The sequence below is a fragment of the Rhinolophus hipposideros genome, assembly GCF_964194185.1.
Source record: "Rhinolophus hipposideros genome assembly, chromosome: 10".
NCBI lineage: Eukaryota > Metazoa > Chordata > Mammalia > Chiroptera > Rhinolophidae > Rhinolophus > Rhinolophus hipposideros.
The window spans coordinates 10,342,555-10,364,451 of NC_138056.1; the positions used below are offsets into that span (position 1 = coordinate 10,342,555).

The following is a 21,897-nucleotide window of genomic DNA, read 5'->3' on the forward strand; positions in this document are numbered from 1 at the left end:
TTCTGTCAAAAACTATTTTCTTAAGTCAGGCAGGAAGTAAGTGCAGACAGAGACAGGAGAACTGACTTCTGTTAAATAGTTAGGGTGAGTTTTAATAAGATCATCTCTTAAGTTATATACCAGGAGTGAGAAGCTTTAGTTAAAACAGCATTATTAAAAAATGGGTTTCTCAATGGAACGATTTTATACATGGTTTTATTCCCAAATGATGGGGAAACAAGGAAGAAGTCAAAATGTTAAAACATACACAGAACTGAATTAATAATGCTCTCCAAAGGTAAGAAAAAGTAAGGAGACTCCATCCCAGGTTACAGCATATGAGTATGCCTCTATATTCAGGTTAAGAAAACGATCACTTGTACTGTAGGCTCTGGTGAAGAAAAACAGTCATGAGTGGCCGTGTATGGAGATATTGGGGTCAGGGAGAGAACAAGGGAGGAGGGTTGATGTGTTAAAGTCTACCCCTGGATTAAACCAGATAAAGGAGAGTTTAGCAGACAATGTTGTATCAGCACCCACACGAATTGTTTGTACTGGAGGACTCTGCTTTCTAACAACTGCCTTTTTATGAACAATTCTATGTTTGTCCTATTGACCCTGTGCATAGTATTACTGAACATGGAAACATGAACTCTTTCTACGTTGGCTGCTGAGAACTTTTGAGTAAAATTTATGCCCCATCTGTAGCAAGAATTTAGGTCACTCTGGCGTGTACTTTTCTTCTTCCTGGCTCTAGTCTGCATCCCTACTTTTTTCTTTCACTATTCTTTTAGTCTTTTGTCTTGTATATTTGATATATCTTTGCAAATGGCTTGCTTCAACATTTTGGATTAAAGTAGAATATAAAAGTGACCAAGAGTTCGCTTTACTCACCAGCTTGGTACATTAGAAAGGGAATTCATCATGGGATATTTAGTCACCAATATCTCTAACCTCTGCTCAGATCACACCCATCTCCCTCATCTGTGGTCATTGGAGACTTCTTCCTCATTGTTCTCCTAATTCCCTCTCAAACGTTTTTCTCTGTATGTCTCTTTCTGTGTTGCTCTGTGTCTCTCTCTCTCTCTCTCAATCCCTCTCTCTCTCTGTGTCTTGGAGAACCACCCTGACTCTCTGGTCTGAGTTGAGCCCTCTACCATATTCGTGAGCACCCTGCACGTCCCTTTCCATATAATGCATGCTTGTCAATGTCTGTCTTCCCCTTAGACTAGGATCTCCATGACAAAGCAAGTGGTGCCTGACACATAGTACTTATGCAGCATATTTTTGTGATTACATTAATCATTTCACTAGACCTCAGAAAGTTTTTAGAGCTATCAGTGACCTCTTACCATGTTTCCCCGAAAATAAGACCTAGCCAGACAATCAGTTCTAATGTGCCTTTTGGAGCAAAAATTAATATAAGACTTGGTCTTATTTTAGTATAACATAAGACCGGGTCTAATATAATATGATATGATATGATATGATATGATATGATATATGATATATGATATATGATATGATATGATATGATATAATATAATATAATACCAGGTCTTATATTAATTTTTGCTCCAAAACGTGCATTAGAGCTGATGGTCCGTCTAGGTCTTATTTTCAGGGAAACAGGGTGGTGACTAGTCTATTCCACTCCCATTTTCACAAATAAAGAACTAAAGCTTTGAGTGGGGAAATAATTTGCTAATGACTCACAGCTGGTTAATGAAAACCCTTCTTTCCAGCCCAGCAATCTTTCCATTTACTACATAACAGCTGGTCGTTGCCTGTCAACAAATTATCCAAAAGGAGGTGAAAGGTTCTATAAGGCAGAATTCAGGATGGTCTGAAAACCCTTGCTTCATAGTTTGGCAACTCTGACTTCCCGTTTTCAGGGAAATCATGCTACTTCAGCTCTGTCTCATGAATTTTATGGCTAGGGAAACTTATCTTCTCATCATTATTACAAAACTGGAAGATACTGTAGAAGATACAAGTGGACTGGTGTTTCGAACTGTGTTCAAGGAGTCCCAGGGTTTGCTCAGTCCTCCTCCAAGATGTGAACTGAGGCAACTCCTTTTAACATTAAAAAAATATACATATATATATTATTTACAAAATATATACAAAATATACAAATATATATATATATATTTAAATTTTATTGGGGAATAGTGTGTCTCTCCAGGGCCCATCAGCTCTAAGTCATATCCTTCAATCTAGTTGCAGAGGGCACAGCTCAGCTCCAAGTCCAATCGCTGTTTTCAGTCTTTAGTTGCAGGGGGCGCAGCCCACCATCCCATGCAGGAATTGAACCAACAACTTTGTTGTTGAGAGCTGGTGCTCTAACCAACTGAGCCATTCAGCCACCCAACTTTTTACATTTTATATATTAGTTTCCATGTAAGCTTGAATTTGAAAATAAAGGTTCCAATGCTAAAATTAGTCTTATAATCTACAAATTTAATAAACATCCTCTAATTTTGTGAATGAGGAAATGAAAGTCCAGACAAAAGAAGTAATGTTCAAGAGAGTGACGAAACCAGGATTCAAATCAAGGCCTCCTGACTCACAGGTTAGCGGCAGAATGAGGAATAGAATCCAGGTCTTCAGAATTCTAGCCCTGTGCTACTTACTGTCCCATGCTGCCCTCATTTCTAAAGGTAGAAATTAAAACCTAGTTTCAAGAGAGGAACAAAAAGAGAGGGACAGAAAGGCCTTCTCAGTACCCGGGAAACCCCTAGTGTCTCGACCATGCACTTTTCTACACACACACACGCACACACACACACATACACACATTCTCACACACTCACACACACATACACCATGGAAGTGAAGGAGGACCAGGGAAGAACTGGTTCTTGTTATGTCCTACTGCCAGTAAAAGTAGTCTCAGACCTTTCTCCACCCAGGACCTCGGCTTTCTTCATCTTCCCCTCTCTCCATCTTACTTGTACACTAACCAACGGCTTTCTTTCCCTCCCCTGCTGTCAGGAAAAGTTCTGTTTTTGTCATCTCTTGAGAATAGCCATTCTTCATCTTTTCCTGGGGTACAGGGAGGGGGAAAGGCAGAGAAGCCTGAGCACTCTTGGTGGAAAAAAAGTTATTACCTCTGGAAGAAGGGTGTCAGACTTTGGTGACGGTGTTCTTTTATTGGGAAGAGGGAGTGTGATAGCAGAAAAGTTTGTTTCCCAGAGTCCTGCCACCTCGATATATGTGTGGCCACCCATCATATCTATGAAAAAGTTAACTGTACAAAATAACCGTAACAAGAGAGAATTTGGCTGGTTGAGTTGGTGCATGGAAGATGCCCCCCCCCCCCTTAGAAACACAGGTACAGGCCACATTTCTCCGAACACAAAGATTCAAGCTAAAAAACAAGAAAGGAAACTCTTTGAGTGTCAGAAGAAGAGAACTTAAATTGAGAGCAGTGAGTGGGGGCTGACGCCCCATGGCTAAGGGGTTTTCTGAGCAGACGCAGACCACATTGCACTGTACAGGGTCCTTAAGGGCTGTGGGAGGTGGCCACTGGTCCTGTACAGTGCTCAAGTGTGGCTGAAATTATCCTGGGAGTCAGGAGCTGTCTCAGCCACCACCTGCAGATGAAAAAAACTCCACCCACTAACTTGCGGAATATGGTCAGGATGCCTGCCATCTTCCAGGAGATCTCAAAACCGGAGCATTGTGTTCACACAGACATGAGGTTTGAATTCACATTGACGCCAAACCAAGAAATTAGTATAAACATGGGCCCAGTAGGAGCATAAGGCCTCAGCAGAGACAAAGTAAACATCGTTTGGGAGGGACAACTGCGTGAACCACAGTAAACTGGCCTCCCACAGCAAACCCCAGTGCAGGAGGAGCTCAAGCCATAAATTAGAGACCACACAAGTAGACAAGTCACCAATAGGAAGTATCAGCAGGAAAACTAATGGGAAAATGTGCACACCTTGACCTGTATGGAATGGAATATTCTTAAAAGTTTTGAGTAAAAGATCCCAGAGGAAAGCCAAGGTCTGAGGAAACTCTAACATGCCTTTTCTCCCATTCCCATCCTATAAAGATTGAACCAAAGTCAACCTGAAGACTGCAGCACCAAGTTCAGGAAAGCTGAAAGCTGATATGCACTGATCTTCTTCCTGGGTGTGGGGACAGAGTCCCAAAGAGCAGTTTCCAGGCTCTCGACCTTAGGTGGAAAGGAGCTGGCTCAGGTAGTAGATGGCCATCAGCTGTAACCAGTTAGCCACTGGCCACTAATACAACTACTGTGGCTGCGCTAGAGGGTTGGTTGGTTGGCAGAGAAGCGGATGGCAGATTGCGCATCATGTGGAACCTGCTTCCTGTATCTCCAACCCAGACACCAGCGAGACTATAGTGGTATGACTCCCCTATCTATAGCTCCGTGGGTGTTCCTTTTTGGCCTAGCCATATCCTGCGTTCTTATGCAGGGAGCGGGAGCTGAGACCCCGCATGACACTGGGTCACATAGGGCTTTTCATTGATGATTGCAAACAGTTCACTTAATATAGAGGTAGATACCATTATTTGTGTTTCACAGTTGAGAAGATGGAGACTTAGGGAGACTCCAGAACTTTCTCAGAGTCACATACCATGTTTCCCTGAAAATAAGACCTAGCCGGGCCATATTATATTAAAATATTATATTATACTAAATGGGGTCTTATACTAATTTTTGCTCCAAAAGATGCATTAGAGCTGATGGTCCGGCTAGGTCTTGTTTTTGGGGAAACAGAGTATAGAGCCAGGATATTGCCTATATTTCAACTCTGAAAACTCTATTTCACATCCATGTTTATCAGTCTAGTAGTTGGGATATTTTGAATGACTATCTAAAGCAGAACAAACTCTAGAAACTGAATAGACCCATAACCCAGCCCATGCTCTTAGTTTCATATTTAGATCTCACATTTGCAAAAATAACAAAGACGATAGGAATATTTCAATGGATGACCCAAAGCTCCCAGTTCCATGTAGTTCTGAAAGAACTACCTCACATAACTCAGTTGTTTTCACCTTGACCTAATCATGATTATTACAGGTAGAAAGAAAAATGGTGGTGGTTTTTACTTTGTCTCTGTTTAAGGTCCATCTAAGTTCCTATGGCAAAAGAGGGAAAGATTGAATGTTAGATTGGTTTTGTGTTACCCAATAATGAAACAAATATAGAAATATGAAATATGCCAGCCGTTAGCCCAGAGAGGTCAAATGCCACTCAGTTATTTCTTTAGCTCAAATCATCCTGAAAAGAGGAAGTTACACGACAGGAAAGACAAGGGGTCTGAGAAATGAGGACATAAGAGAAATCCTGTGTTCCCACTCCTGTTGTGTTCAATGGCCTCCATGTCAGGCTGCTTTCAGCTAGAAGGAGAATACAAATGGCACTCTTCATACTAGGCTGATGTCATTAGAAAACCTGAAGGCACATGGTGAGGGGAAATGAGTTGGTCCTAAGTGTTCATTTTCTGTGGAAAATGAGTAGATGAAGAGAGAGCGATGGCTTTGAGGGCTCACTTGGTCACCCAAACTCTTAAAAGAGCATTACATTTGACACTGGCTACTGCAAAAATAGCACTTACTACGGATACCTGACAAATCACAGATGCTCAATAAATATTTATTTAATGGATGGATGCAATAGACTTCCATTCGAATGTCCTGGAGAACTGTGCTGAGAATGGTACTGACGCAGCCTCAGAGCTCAGTGGAAATGAAAGTTGTGACTGATCAGTGAATCTGCCATGACGTGGGGGCAGCCTAAAGACTAAGTAAATCTTTGTCACATCAGGATTTCCTTCTTTAGTGCAGTGGAAGTATCACCTGAAATCACAGACTTACATCCTTTAAACCTAAATATGGCAAAGAGGGAAAAGGAGCAGAAAGGGATAGCTGATGAAGAGAGAAAAAAAAGAAAAATTGGGAGGGAAAAGTATTAATAGAGAAAAGAAATGAAATGACTTAAGGCTGCCAAATTCTAGTCTAGGTTTTAATGGGAATTTCACGTGGAGCTTCTGGTTTTACCCACAAGATTAAAAGGAGTCAAGAAACCACTGTGTTCTTATTTTTCTGGTCAGGACACAAACAGTCCTGATGAGAAGAACAGTCTTTGAAGGGAAGAAGCTGACAAAGCAACTCTGTAAGCGTCAGGTCAGGAGTCAACCACACAGAAAAGAAAATATTGTCACTTTGTTAACTGATACCTCCCAGATTTTTTAGAGCCAGAGTCCACAAGAGTCATAGTTCTCTGATCCATTTAGCAATTTGATTATTTGACTGTCAGATTTCAGACGGGTTTTTTAGACCCCTACTAAAAAAAAGAAAGGAAATGGTGCTCGCAAAGGCAGCCAGATACACCGCCAACCCCATTTCAGACCACAGGTGAAATGCAGAAATGGGAAACACCTGGACCAGTTCCAAGCCCACACAGAACTGAACCTCAGCCCTGAACCATGGCTTGGCTCTGCTAGAAGGGTTCATGTGCTCAAAGGGAGAAACAAAGCAGACATGGGACTTCCTTCTTGCCTCTTTTGGGAGGAAGTGAAAGTGCTCTTTTGTAATACAGATACATGTCTTTTGTAGAAAAGTTGTCTTTTTCTTTTAGAAATCAGTGTTCAGTTTTTAGACATGGGGCTTTGAGTGTGACCATCTGCAGAGTTTATGTGGTTGCATATGCATTTCCGTGCAAGAAAAAAGTAGAGGAGATGGCTGGTGACCTGAGTAAAGCAAGAAAGAAATGGATGAAACGCTCTGGTCAAACTCGCAGGTTGCTTTCTTTTCTTTTCGTTATGTTATGAGCAGCAAATTTAAATGGCACGCAAATTTAAGCTGAGCCAAAAATTCCCATCATTCGCACTTCTCCCTTCATTGTTTCCCCGGGAACTGAAAAGAGAACTTCTTTGAGGACAGCAATCACAGAGTCATAGGCTTTGGATCATTCAGGTATATGGAAATTCCAGAAATAACATGCTTTTTCTGTTATTTTTAATGTCTATTTGTTGGTTATTTTCCTGTGCGCAAAAGTGACGATTACCCAGGACTCATCCCTGTGTTTGGTACATAGTAGATTTTCAATAAAAGTTTGTCAAATGAGTAAAGACATAGTCATTGTTGAAAACTCAAAAAATACAGAAAAGTAAGAGGAAAAAATTTAAATAGTTCATAAAACCTACCAACCAGGTATAATTACTGTCAATGGGTTGTTGCACGGTCCTCTAGTTTTATATACTGGGGTTCCAAAGTATATAAGTGGACACTTTGGTCAACACTGGTCAAGCAGTAGTTTGCCGTAATCGGAAGTGTCTGGTTGCTGATGGTAACCACTTGGAGCAGCTCTTGTAGTTGCAGAAGTCAAATGTGACCTGTATTCATCTTTTTTCTTTATCAGTATATATTGAGTATTACAATTTTAATAGTTTTTTTCCTTTCTTAAAATGTGTATACATTTTTTTGGCACCCTCTGCATTTGTACATAGGTGAATGACATTGAATGTACATCGTGCTTTTTTTCACTTAAGATTATGGCCGAAGATTTTCTCATGTTATTAAAATTGTTTGAATCTATAATTATGGCTATACAATATTTCAGTTCACAAGAATCAGTCCACTAGCTGATGGATGCAATATAATTTCATTCTTGTTAGCTCTTTTAGTTCTTTTCAAATTTTTTGCTATGATAAAAATGAAGAGGAAGGCTGTGACTGGGTGTTTTGAGACATAGGAACACTGGAATACAGAACTATCGACATTCGCCTTGCGAATTCTCATTGCAGAAGAGTGAGGTCTCCACCGGAGTTGTTAAAGCGAAAACAAAGAGTAAGAAATAGCCAGCATGACTTCAAAACGTGAAAGAAGTGGATGAAAGTTTTCTGATTCTGATGAAATAGACTTGAAACAGTTTGAAGAAAAGTGTGTGGCTATTTTAAAGAGTTATTGGAAGCAGTAAAAAGTATTCAACTCTAATTTTTCTAATCAGATTATTTTACTGAGCAATAAATATATAACTAACTGATTTGTAAATTAACCAGGACAGAGACTTGCTTTTCTAGCCAAGTATAAACTGGACACTGGCTCATAAATTAATCCTTCTTGTGTGTAAGTGAATTCCCAGAGCATGAGAACTGAGGCATGAATAGACCCAGAATGGTGTTTCTGGATTTACAGAACACAATACAATTATCATGTTAATAATTTCTAGTGAAGCTCAGCATGGGGAGCTAGGCAACTGGCCTCATTATTTCTGAAAACACTGTGAGTTGCATCTGTGGCAATCTGAGGTAGGTCAGTTCCTTTAAACCTTTTCAGGATGGGTGCAGGTGCTAGTGGACTGATTCTTGTGAACTGAAACATAACTTTTCCAATCTCAGCGCTGCATCTGGTTCATGGAATAAGGTTTGGGGAGCCATGAGAGTGCAGTGGGGAGCTTCATTAACTCCTCCCCTGGCTACCACTAAATCTACTAAGAGGCACCCTAGTTGTCCCAAAAGAATTGACAGAGCTGGCCTTCAGTTAATCCTGGTGCTAGATCAATGGGCCTGGAAGCACTAAGCTAAATTCTGGGGTATCATGCTGTAGCATTAGCATAGTAAAGAAAATTCATGAAAATGGTGTTCTAGTGATACAACAAATGAATTGTTGCTTTAAAAAAATTGAGTAATGAAGAGCCACATTCTTCTTATGCACCTGTACTGATTACACGCACTTAAATTAACCACGGAATGAAAAATTAAAGGTAAAACAGCAGGTGCCAAATTATTGCCACGCACACGTGTATAAGAGTGTATACAGATATACATATATTCCTTGACCACTGTCTGGTTTTTGATAAAATCTAGATTATAGTGTGGATTTTCTCTTTGCTTAAATATTCCTATCTGAAAGGAAACAACAGTGCAGGTGGGGGCCCCTCGCCTCCACTCTGAACACTGAGGACGAGGCAGACTGAAGTTCCCAGCATACACCAAGTGGAATCTTCTTCAGATCCCTGCCGCTCTGCTCCAGACAATGCCATCTCCAAAGCTGGGGCTACTAGGGCTTATAACAATGAAACTCCACAGGACTCGTGTCCAAAATTGTCATGCCTTTCTTCTGTGTGAACAACCGTCACCCTCAGGTGAATGGAAAACACAGACCCTGGCCTTGACCTACCTCTAGCCTGGGTATGGTGGAGGCAGGGTGTCTCAGAAAGGGTGGTGCTCCATTCACCGATGCATTTACAGTATATAAGGAAACTGGTATTGGAGTTCCAGGAAAGAGCAGTCAGGGAAAATTTGAAACATCAAGAAGGTGAACAAAAAGTAAAACCAAAGCTTTCTTTCAAAGTCAAAAAACTTGTGGAAAGGAGGCGGTAAGGCCTGTGATTGCACTTCTCCTGCTGCAGGGTAGGGGAGCCAGCACTGCTGCAGACTGGGGCTGGGGTAGGTAGGGGACAGCTAGGGTAGTTACCTGGTAAGGATATAGGGCTGTGTTTGCACATCTAGCACAACATAATTTTTTCGAAGTCCTGATGGACCTTAGTATTCCAGTCAACTCTCATTTCCCCATTTTGCATATTAGCCTAAAGAGGAACTGGTGGCTTTAGGAGAACGGTTGAAATTTTTTTTTTTCTTTGTTTCAGCAACTGCTTTCTTTCTCATCGCTTCAGTTTATACCAAGCTAACTGGCTACAGCTTAGGGCTCGCTTGTGGCCGGGTGGTCTAAACTATGAATAGCTTCAAGGCAGCCATCCTGTTCTGGGCAGTGGCAGCATGGGCTAAAACAGATAAGGTCTTGGCAGAGACAGAAGAGGCTGGATTTCAAAAATGCAAGAATGCCTTAAAACTGCCTGTTCTGGAAGCTTTGCCTGGAGGGGGCTGGGATAATTTGCGGAATGTGGACATGGGGGGGGTGATGGACTTGACTTATACCAATTGTAGGACCACAGAGGATGGACAGTACATCCTCCCCGATGAAATCATAACCATTCCCCAGAAACAGAGCAACCTGGAGATGAACTCAGAAATCCTGGAATCCTGGATGAATTACCAGAGCAGCACCTCCTATTCCGTCAACGCGGAGCTCTCCCTTTTTTCCAAAGTCAATGGCAAGTTCTCTCCTGAGTTCCAGAGGATAAAGACCCTTCAAGTGAAGGACCAGGCTGTAACCACTCAGGTTCAGGTAAGAAACCTGATCTACACAGTCAAAATCAATCCTGTTTCAAAACTGAACCGGGGATTTAAGAAGTTGCTCATGGACATCTCTGACCGTCTGGAGAACAACCAGACCCGGATGGCCACCTACTTGGCAGAGCTCCTGGTCCTCAACTTTGGTACCCATGTCATCACCAGTGTGGACGCTGGGGCTGCTCTCATTCAGGAGGACCACATCAGGTCCTCCTTCGTACAGGACAGCCAGATCAGCCGTAGCGCTGTGACTGCATCTGCTGGAGGCGTTTTCCTCAATGTCGTGAACTTCAGATTTGAAGAGAACTACACATCGCAGGATGCCTTCACCAAGAGCTACCTCTCACACCGCACCAACTCTAGGGTGCGAAGCATCGGAGGGGTTCCTTTTTATCCAGGCATCACCCTGCAGGCCTGGCAGCAGGGCATCACCAACCACCTGGTGGCCATAGATCGTGCTGGCCTGCCTCTGCATTTCTTCATCAACCCCGACATGTTGCCTGACTTGCCAGGGCCCTTGGTGAAGAAGTTGTCTAAGACGGTGGAAAGTGCTGTGAGGCGCTACTACACGTTCAACACCTACCCTGGGTGCACAGATCTTAATTCTCCCAACTTCAATTTTCAGGCCAACACTGATGATAGCTCTTGTGAAGGGAAAATGGCCAACTTTTCCTTTGGCGGGGTTTTTCAAGACTGTACCCAGCTCTTGGGGAACGAGGCTGTCCAACTCTGCCAAAAGTTGGAGCAGAAGAATCCACTCACTGGTGAGTTCTCCTGCCCCTCTGGCTACTCCCCAGTCCATCTGCTCTCTCAGATCCATGAGGAGGGTTACAACGGGCTGGAGTGTCAACGGAAGTGCACCCTCCTCGTCTTCTGTAAGACGGTGTGTGAAGATGTGTTCCGAGTGGCAAAGGCGGAATTTAGGGCTTTCTGGTGTGCAGCCAGTGGCCAAGTACCAGAAAACTCAGGATTGCTTTTTGGGGGCCTCTTCAGTGGTAAGAGCATTAACCCTTTGACAAATGCACAGTCATGCCCAGCTGGCTATGTTCCATTGAGACTCTTTGAAAGCCTCAGGGTATGTGCCTCTCAGGACTATGAGTTGGGATACAGGTTTTCAGTCCCCTTTGGTGGGTTCTTTAGTTGTGTAGTTGGGAACCCCTTGGTGGATTCTGCCATATCCAAGGATTTGGGGGCACCTGCTCTGAAAAAGTGTCCCGGGGGCTTCAGCCAACACCAAGCCCTCATCAGCGATGGGTGCCTAGTATCTTACTGTGTCAAGTCTGGGCTCTTTACTGGAGGGTCTCTGCCCCCCATCAGGCTTCCGCCTTTTACCCGGCCTCCCCTCATGAGTCAGGCTGCCACCAACACTGTCATAGTGACTAATACTGAGACTTCAAGCTCCTGGATTAAAGACCCCCAGACCAACCAGTGGAGGCTGGGGGAGCCGTTAGAGCTACGCAGAGCCATGAAGGTCATCCATGGGAACGACAGTGGTCTCTCGGGAGGAGCAGCTGCTGGGGTTACAGTGGGGGTCACCACCGTCCTGGCAATTGCCATCACCCTGGGCATCTATGGTGCCCGGAAGTACAAGAAGAGAGAATACCAAGCAATCGAGGACGAAAGGAAGAGTTTGGCTCCAAACATTGAAGAGACTGGAGACACCCTTGCCCAAGAGCAGGAGCAGAGTCCAGCCTAAATCTCTCCCGGGAAACTGTTTCATTTCTGAGTAGAGCTTCAAGCATGTCTTTCATTCCTTCTCTCCACTTCTTAACTACTGAAGTGGCAAGTGCTACAAAAAGCAGGTATAACTTTGTAACTTCTTTAGGTCTCTGGGCTGGAAAATTAATAGTGACATGGACAGTTTGGGAGCAGTTGTGACTTTCTAAGCAAAAGTCATCCTGGGGACTAAAACATTAAAGGGGGTACCTTTTCTTGATGTGCACTATGAATTAGCTTCACCTGAATGTATACGTGTAAAAAGAGAGGAGGGAGAATGTTGACATATGAATTTGGAAATGATGTATTTAATCTGAGGTTGGCCATGGTTTCCAATTCATGGGCTATAAGAATTTATGCTTTTAAGTGTTAGCCTCCCACTGTTTTGCTTTTTAAAAGCTGTCTGGATCTATCTCCTGCTCCTGGAGGCCAAAGAGCCCCCAGGAGACACAGGAAGTCCTGCTTGGCCACAGCTTTGCAGCTTTGAGAGCTCTGTGTCAATGGGCTGTGTCCTCTCCTCTGGGTCATCTCAACATCATCTGAATAGACAAATATGGCTTATACCTAGCCCATGTTTTCCAACTTCCCCACAATTTAAGACTTACTTAGACCAGACCACTTTTGGACTTTGGACTAGTGTCGTAAAGTCCTCAGAAGATATTTTAACTTATACACATCTATTAGGATGTCAAGGGAGAAGGGATAATTTGTAGAAAAGGAGTAAGTGAAGAAAGGGTAAGAACTGGGAAAGATTCTGGTGCTCAGGGGAAATTGGAATTCTTACCCACAACCAACAACCTGGCTTTTCCCTCTTATGGGAAATGAGGCAAAGAAAGGAGTATAGATTTGGGTAGAACAAGCATTACAGTTTCCTGTCTGTTACCAAAGTACAACCCTTTCCTCTTCCATGAGTGGCCCTTGCTCTTTCTAACTCCCATCACATGCACATACACCCCCAACACACACACACACACACACACACACACACACACACATACACACACACACACGAACACGCACACAGCACATTCCAACAAGAAATCCTCATTTTTTTCTGGGGGTGGGAGACAAGGGAAAAACCATGAAGTCAAAGTAAGTCCACACCTCAATTTTTCCTCCTCCCTAAAACCAAAACAGAGTAGACATCAATGATGTACCCTACCTTGAGTTTTATTCCAGCAGAAAGGAGGCTGCCATGATAAAATCCGTGTTTTTAAATGAAATGAAAGGGCATCCACCACCATTTGTGACATATTTCTTTCCATTCCAAGCTGACTTCCCTGGGGCACCTAAAAAGATGCATGATCGTCACCTGGCAGTTGGGGCTCTGCCCAGTTTTAATACCACTCTCACCTAATTGTAATGATCAGGGTGAATCTTTTAATGTTCCCCCACAACATTTAAAAAGGTTATATATTTCTTCACCAACTCAAGTGTCATTTGTGAGTGATCTGTGGAGGACAATTTGTCCTCTCCTCATTAACATCCACAACCAAGAGCTTAGGTTTACAAAAGGTCCTTCTTCTGAGGAGCTTGGAGCATCCCAACCTGTGGGAAGATGGGAAGAAGCTTCCTTTACCTTCTACTGTGACACAGAGAAGAGGCACGAATCACAGAATTGGAGCCCTGCTCTTTTGACTGCCCAGCTAAGGACACGGATTTCGACAACCCCTTTAGTTAACCCCGCCCCTTAAGCATTAAAATGTTCTCCGAAACCTCTGGGTGTTTTGTGGGTGAGTTTCAGCCAAGCTAACCACTTTTCTGCAAATACTGACTTTCCCATGAATTCTTTGAAGATTACTGAGTCAGAGACCAAGTAGAGCTATAGGCTCCCAGACTTCTAATGCACTAACCACCCACTGAAATGAAAAACTTCTTCACAGACTTGTATTTTGACTAACAAAATGGCCCATAAACATGCATTAACATATGTATTTGAGGAACACTCTGTCTGAAATGAGAACAAGGGCATTTGCAGTGTACATTCATCAAATGCTTTTACCAGTCAGAACCCAGAGGGGGGTGTTCCCAGGCTCTGCTTTCCTGGCCGGGGAGCTCAGGCTGGGGTCTGTGGCAAGACTCATCTGGCTTTCAAGAAAACCACACTCTGTGGGCTCACAGAAATAGAGACACATTTGGGGGACAAAGGCAGCTTTGCAAGTGCATTTTATTTTTGTGTTCTTGTTAGTACTGGGATAATTAATACTAAACATTTATTTGGAAAAAAGCAAACAAACGACAGCTCGTAAACTATTGAAACACACTATAGTGTGGTCAGGGGAAGGGAACTTGAAGAAGTGAACCTTCGTGGTTTTTAAGGTTTTCCCCCACAGGTTCATTTGCTTATTTTCCTTGCCACATGGGCTGTGTCCTTTAGAGGAACAAGAGCCAAGCCAGGTCACTTGGTCAAATGTGTGGGTAGAAAACATGTGGGGAAAAAGAAACAGAGAAAAGGGATTTCCCCCCACCCCACCAATCCATCCAGAGGAAGGGCTTGCAGTTGCTTACAGACTCACAGAGGTACCCCAAATGCCTCAAAGATAGGTGCCATGATCTACAGAAAGCAGAAGGTTGACAACAATTTGTGGTTGTTCACGTATTTGCCATTTATTGTTCTGCACATACACCTCATGAGCACCAGGTGGCAACGTCCTCTCACAGCAACACCAGGGACTTCAAAACACACCAGTCACAAAGATTTACATTAGGACATTCACCTGCCCTCTCCCAGAAACCCACCCCCCACTCAAGTGCCAGTGACCACAGACAAGGAAAGGGGACAGGGCCCTTTCTTGTACCACACCGGGCCTTCCCCCAATCTTCTCATGCACACAACAGTGCAATACCAGGACAAGTACATTTGACCAAGTCTAAAACCACAGAGAAGTCCAAGTTTTACAAAAAAGTGGGGGGAAGGAGATGAAAACACAAAGGCACACACAACCACATATACACAATTAACCTTTAAGGGATAAGCATCTGACAGGATTTGTCTCCCATCCCATTTGTCATCCCTGTAGACTCAGGAAGGGAGAACCTGGGCTGCTGGTGCTAAAACCATGAAACGAAAGGCATGGAATTCCCTGCATGAGCCAGGGCATCAGCAGGGCTTCTGGTGGGGAAACATCCTGTGCCAACGTGGGTGGGGGGGTGTACACAAGCCTTCTGCTGGCAGGGCTGTGCCTTCCCAGCTTGGCACAAGAGAAAGGGCAAAGGAATACCCCTCATCTTGTCTGGCACAGTGTTAGAAAGGAAATTCAAGATTCCTTCTGCTCACAAAGTCCCACAAGGAGATGAGGATGAGGTAGCCCCTACTGAGCATCCTCAGAGAGGAAGAAAAATGGGGCACAGACACAACTGACATTCTGGAGGAAAGGCTTGGAGGTACAAAGACGTACTCTCAAAGTAGTATTGCCCCTGACATACAGCCTGCCTTGTATACTCTATGGGTCCCCTTCCCCACCCACTTCTTCTTCTCCCTAATGCAAGAAATCAGTTTTTCCCCACTGCCCATTGCCAGTTGTCAAAGGATATCTTCTTTCTTCCCCACCGCCTATCGCACAGTTGTGTTTCTTCCCACTCACCCTCCGTCTACTTCCTCTTCCCTGTGGGTGACAAGCCCAGCAGATGCTTGACAGGGGTGCTGAAGGCGGAGGTGGTACTCAGCCTACAACAAGGCTCTCTAATAACCTCTGGTACATGGTAACCTGGTGAAGGGCACAGGGTGTGACGTTAAACACCACGGGATGTCTCTCCTGTCAAGTTCAGATGTTCCTGCCCGACTGTGGCAGGTAACTATCCCCATGCAGCAGTGAACTCAGGACGAACATCTGGATCTGCTGGTGGCATAAAATGGCTGCAACTGACAGGAAAGACTGGAGCTAACAGGACAGACACTATTTGGCCTATCAGAGCTTCCTCTGCTGGAGCCAATCAACGTCCCTATAGCTAGTTGGAAAACGAGGAAAGGCTCAGCACCAGCATGTCCCGAGGAACAGGGTGACACTCAGGTAAATCTGATGGCCACAACGATGTCAAAATGGCTGCAGGCCAGCCAGCAAGCAGCAATGAAGCTGGTTCTCAGAGAAGCTTGGTTTCCGGTTCTAACTTAAGTACCATTTTTGAAGGTTCTGTTGTTTCAACTTTTCTAACATCAAAAACCTTCCAAATATTATGAAATATATATGCATATATATATACGTCAAACCCCCAAAACATGAGGTATATAAATTCAAATTAGTATCCAGAGGAACTTTCCCCAAACACAGTTCAAAGAACCCACTTTCAAAGGGGGAATTGGGTTTCCTTTCTTGACCCCCCCTTCTCTCCTCCCTGACCCCCAATTCATTTCTTAATGGGAGCCAAAGGCAAGAGCAATAGCTAAAGAGGCCCCCTCCATGTTCTAGGTCAATCTGTAATAGATGAAGGCAATGAGGGGCCCAGCACCATCTCTGGGCTCAGATTAGCAAATTTGCATGGACACAGATTGAAGACCTCAGAAAAATAAGACTGGATGGAGACTGGCTCAGCTCCAATCTTGAAAGAGATGTAAAAAGGGGTCAGTCCAGCTCTCACCATACACATCTCCCCAAACACAGTTTTGTCTCCATTAGAGTCCAAGTTTACCATGGGATGGGTTGTCAAAGGGTGAGAGAAGTTCAGGGAGAGACCATAGCCTGGCTCTCTGATCCCTGTCAGAACTGGGGTTTGACATCTTGCAAAACAGAGTGTGGGAATATGATGGGACTGTCCACCAACCTGGCGCAGTGGTATGCACACAGACACACACACACACACATATATGCACATACACAGATGGCACAGAGCCCAGCACAGGCTCTACTCACAGTGACTTGATGAAACTCATGGAATCTTTGAGCTGGTCTGGGATGAGTTGGGGAAAAAGGCTATGGGCTCCTCTCCCTGAGGACAGTTCAGATGCTAAATAGGATGCAGGCTCTGGTCTAATCAGAGAGTGGCTGGAAACATCATGGGGTGCCATCCAGAGAGGAATCCCAGAGCCCATCCACCTGCATGAGAGAACCAGATGCCTCTTTGGAAAGGTCAAAGGTGTAAGGAGGAGGGAGGGCACAGAGAAACCAAAGACTATTATGAGAGCTGAGCGTGCTCCCAGAACCCTTTGTATCCCTGACCCTCTTGGCAAGAAGTGCTTCTCGCTGTACACCAAGGCATTTATTTCTGATGTCACAGCAGTTTAGCGGTTCACCCCTTTGCCCCCCAACCTTGCACAGTGAGAGCTCCTCACCCCAGTGGCGGAGAGAAAAGCAGAAACTCCACTCTCGAAGCGGAGTGGAAGCAGCAGGAAGCCAGCTGAGGCAATGAACCTCAGGCTTCACAAGGCCAGGGTATGGAGTGCCCATGCACTATCCATACCCTAAGTGTGCTGATCATGGCCCCACTTAGGGGGAGGAGTGGGGGTGGTGTTCTTGCCTACCCAGCACCGAAAACTCCATGGGAACAGACCAGGGATGGCCCTCATCCCATGTGGTGGATGAGGTTTATGAATGACATCCCCTATTCAATCTGGCTCCCCCCTGTGGCTGGGAGGGATGGGGGATGGAGACAGGATGGTGGGAAGATGAGGGAGTTGGGAGGGCAGGGCACCAACTTCTACCTTGACTCTCCCCACTTCCTGTCCTGTAGTCCCCACAACCCCTCCCCCTCAAAGCCCTTCCAGCTCAGTCCTTCTCCTGGGCAGTGCTGTCCTCAGAAATGCCCTGGGCAGCCAGTTCAGCCAGCACATTATCCAGATAATTGGCATCTGGATAGCCATGGCCAGTGAGATTAGAGCCAAACTCTGTCTTGTGGTGGACCTCATTCCAGATGACAGTGTCTGATTCGCCCGTGGTGCTGGAGGTACCAATGGCAAAAATGAGGCGGCGATCCCAGGCCACCAGCAGCAGCTTCAGAACCTATGAAAAGAAAGGCAGGAGATCAAAGTCCGACATGCAGTGTTGGTCAAAGACTATCCCTTGGTTGGTAGAGTCCTCCCAAGAGCCCCACCCCTTCCTGTATCACAATACCCTAAGCAGCGCAATGATTGGAAAATTTGAATGTGGGGTCAGAGACCTGCAGGTAAGTCTTGGCTCTGTCACCGGCTACCTGTATGACCTCAGACAAGTTATACCACCTCTCTGGGCTTTAATTTCCTTATTTATAAAATGCAATTGTACAATCTGCCTCTAAATGTTGTGAGCAATTTAGCAGGCCCCACGTGAAAAGCAATTTCATGGTAGTGCCTGGCACACATTATTCAACAAATGTGACTGACCAACATCATCACAGCTGTGTTTTAAATGATAGGACCTAGGAGTTCAAGGCACTTCTGAGCTGAGATCTGAAGATGTGCCCTCCGGCATCACCACCACTACTTGAATGTGGTATTGGTTTGCCCACAGCAAAACTTGAGGAATGTTTCTCCAATGGTGTGGTTCAAGCTCTTCAAGGCTATTTCATATTTATTTTCTCATCTGGTTCTCACAACCACACTTTGAGGCAGCTCTGGCAGGTACTGTTATTGCCTATTTTACAGGTGAGGCCTAGAGAGGTGTTAAGGCTAGCAGAATATTCTAATTCAGCTAAAATTTTAAAAATATATACAGAAGGTGCCAAAACAATGTATACACATTTTGAGAGAAGGAAAAAAACCTACATTAAAATTGTAATATTCAATATATACTGATAATAAAAGATGAATACAGGTCACGTTTGACTTCTGCAATTACAAGAGGTGCTCAAAGTGGTTACCACCAGTGTACTTTTAATAGAGTTTTTTCCTTTCTTAAAATGCGTATACTTTTTGGGGACACCTTCTGTATATCTTTGTTGAGCAAGACAAATGCCTGAATCCTGTCCTGCATGAAGAAGGCACCTGATAAAAATGCACTGGGTTTAAAACGGAACTACCAGAAGCATGATACGAACCAGAGGTGGGGAATCATAATAGTACAGACACTAAAACTATGAGCTGCCGTTCTGTGCCCCCAGAGCTGTGCTTCTCCAGCATTCCTGTGCTGTTCGATCACCTGGGACCTTGTTAAAATGAAGTAGATTCTAAGGTGCTGCATTTCTATCAAGTTTCTAGATCTTGCCGCTGGTGTTGGTCCCAGGACCAGCTGTACGGCAGCAAAACCCTAACGGAAGGATACTGACGTAGGTGAACTACTGCCAGTAATATCCAGGAGAGGAAAAAGCCACAGCCCCACCCCCACCGCCCTACAGGAGAAAATTCTGATCCCATACACCTTTACCTCTGGTTGACTCAGCTATGACCTTGTCACTATGCGCATCTAGAGTTAAGACAGACCCAGTTCTCTTTTGCCGGTGCATTATAGGGAGCAAAATTTGGAGTCCTGACGTAGAAGTAAATAACCTGACACCCCCACTCTTACTTTTCTCCCTTTCTCGCTGTCTGGAAGGTAACAGTGTCGTGGGAAGCCACGGGCGCTGAAACTCTTGCCAGGATTCGGGTGTTCCGGCCCCTGAGCAGAAGGAAAGAAAGTGAAGGGCATTTTTCAAAATATTTCTGGTGTGGGGGTGCAGGCTGTGACTAAGTCAAATAATCATGGCAATAATAACAGCCATAGAGTCTAGACAGAGAACGGACCCCAAAACAGTCGGCGTGGTCACTCAACATGCTCACTTTGGAGTCCTCAGGCCTGGCTTTGGACACGAGCTGCTGCATGGAGCATGGGTTCCCCATCTGTTAGATATGGCGGATGTGAAATTCTCATTTTATGCAACCACTAGGAATGTTAAGTGAGCCGGGCGCCTGCTGCATGCAAAGAGCTCAGTAAATATTTATCAGCACCGTCATCATCATGTATTCTAACTGTTTTGTTTTACATAAGAGGAAAACTGCAGCCGCCAGAGGTTAAATGACTTCTACGATGTTATGGGCTTTGCCAAACCTGATTTCCAGAGACAGATCCTGGACATCTTACCTCCAAACGACTCAGGATAACACAGATGCCTCTGAGCTATGAGCCATGCAATCAGAATTATTTGAAGGATTCTTGTGGATTTTATCCTCTGTCCTCATGGGTTCTTGTTTGTTTTCTAGTTTGACAATATGGATTTTATCCTCTGTCCTCATGGGTTCTTGTTTGTTTTCTTGTTTGACAATATGGATTGGGAAACTCATGACTAATAATCTAGCAACATTTCAATTGTCATCACCCTATCTTATTCAGCAGTCTCAGGCCACTGGGTGGGAACAAAACTGAAGCAGAATTCAGCTAGAAATTAGACCTCCTCCTTCAAGATGGGCTCACAGGCCCCTTTGAGAAATTCAGCAAAAGTGAGGGATTTTTTGTCCAGTAACATATTTTCCCTAAATGTTTGTCTATAGTTTCTGAGCCACTCAGAGCCTGTGGAACCCTGTTTTAAAATCCTTTCTAGAGGAAACCAATATAACATCGATAATTCCATGCTTGTCCCGGCACCAGCTCCCACACAGAGGATCAGTGAATGCGTCCTGGATGAGTAAATGAATGAGTGAATAGATGAATGAACGACAAAACTGCAAGAAAACACAGGCTTTTTTCTTTTTCTCTTATTATGGATAATGGTTCCAAAATGTTATTAAAATTCTGTGATTTTATTTATTTTTTTAATAGCATGGTTCAAGATCATCTTTGGTTTGGCAAACAGAATGGCAGTGGGGTCTCGGAGAAGGGAGTGGTCGCTGTGAGCTGAAAGAGGCCACAGTGTCTTCTTGGAGAGGCAGGATGAGACAATTCTGAATTCCACACTGACATGCAATCACTCCACATTTGCAACATTCCCATGGCCACGGCTGTGTCTAAGCCAGGCTGCCTGACTGCAGGGCCAGTTCCCACCAGGGCTCTGCCTGCTCCTCGCTTGCCTGGGACTCGCCTGCTGTGCGGCCAGCACAGATGCCTGCCTGGCGCAGACCCAGCAAGGCTGTGTGCTCCTGGCACGTTGCTAAGCGAAGCAGTCACGACTCTGCCTCGGCCCAGATCAGAGTTTCTCCCCCAGGGAACTGTTTTCTGCGGCGAAGGCTGAGCTTAAATGTCTCTACTCTTCACAGAGCCCAAGTTTCCATGGATGGGCTGAGAAAGGGCAAAGCAATCGTGATCTTAATCGGGGAGGTCCCAAATTAGACTCTTCCTTATGGCCCTTCAACACCCCCACCTTCTATCCTCTGCAAATCTGCCATCTCCTCGTACTAAAAATGTTCTCCATGTCTTTCATGTCTGTGTTTCAAGTCTCTCCTAGCAACTGCCCTGCACCAGAGAGTCTATTCCGACCCTCTCAGTCACACAGACACAGGCCCTCTTCCTTAGTCTGACAAGTAGGGTACTCCCATAGTGAGGGCGACCAGATATTGAGCACCCAAGTACTGTGCCCGGGACCACAATATGCACACACAAGCATTATCTCCCATCCTCACGAAACCCCTGCATATTAGGTTCCCGGCTATAGGGATAAGGAAATCAAGTCAGGAAGGTCAAGTGAGGACCAGCCAGGACTTTTGCAGGCCTTGTGCTGCCGGTGTGCACACTGCCTCCCACAGCTTTTATCAGTGGTGCACACCCTGTTTGGCTCTGTAGCTTAGTGATGTATAGTGATTTTTCCCTGATTGCTCGGTAACTCCCTCGAAAAAGAACCGTGTTTTTCATTGAATTCTTTTATAGGCTATCACATCTCCCTGTTTTATTTCTTCCACACCACTTATCACTATTTGGAAGTACCTTGTTTATTTATCTGTTTACTTTATTGTCTTCCTTCTCCCACTGGAATGAGGACTCCAGGGAGCAAGGATTGTGTCCATTTTGCTCATCATTGTTTCTCCAGCATCTGGTCCATAATCCACACTCAAAGTTTGTTAAATAAATGACAAAATGGAAGAAGGCAAGGAGGAGGGAAGAGAGAGTGAACTCATAAATACTTACTAAAGAAATGAATCTGGTAAACAGCCTAGAACTTTCAGGAAAAGCTTCAGTGTGTGACATATTTGTATTTGCACTCAGGAAAATTG

The 21,897-nt window shown here is 44.5% G+C and overlaps 2 protein-coding genes across 2 annotated transcripts; one reads left to right on the forward strand and one right to left on the reverse strand.

Moving 5' to 3' along the window:
* Nucleotides 1-9,616: 9,616 nt before the first annotated feature.
* Nucleotides 9,617-14,141, forward strand: MPEG1 (macrophage expressed 1). Its single transcript, XM_081062396.1, has one exon. It carries the CDS (start codon nucleotides 9,700-9,702, stop codon nucleotides 11,851-11,853), a length of 2,154 nt encoding a protein of 717 aa, XP_080918522.1. The 5' UTR covers nucleotides 9,617-9,699; the 3' UTR covers nucleotides 11,854-14,141.
* A 1,246-nt stretch (nucleotides 14,142-15,387) lies between these two features.
* On the reverse strand, nucleotides 15,388-19,524 carry LOC308503260 (E3 ubiquitin-protein ligase DTX4-like). The gene is made up of 2 exons (XM_081062420.1): nucleotides 19,286-19,524; nucleotides 15,388-17,806 (listed from the first exon to the last, which is right to left on the reverse strand). Exons 1-2 carry the CDS (start codon nucleotides 19,403-19,405, stop codon nucleotides 17,573-17,575), a joined length of 354 nt encoding a protein of 117 aa, XP_080918546.1. The 5' UTR covers nucleotides 19,406-19,524; the 3' UTR covers nucleotides 15,388-17,572.
* Nucleotides 19,525-21,897: the final 2,373 nt, after the last annotated feature.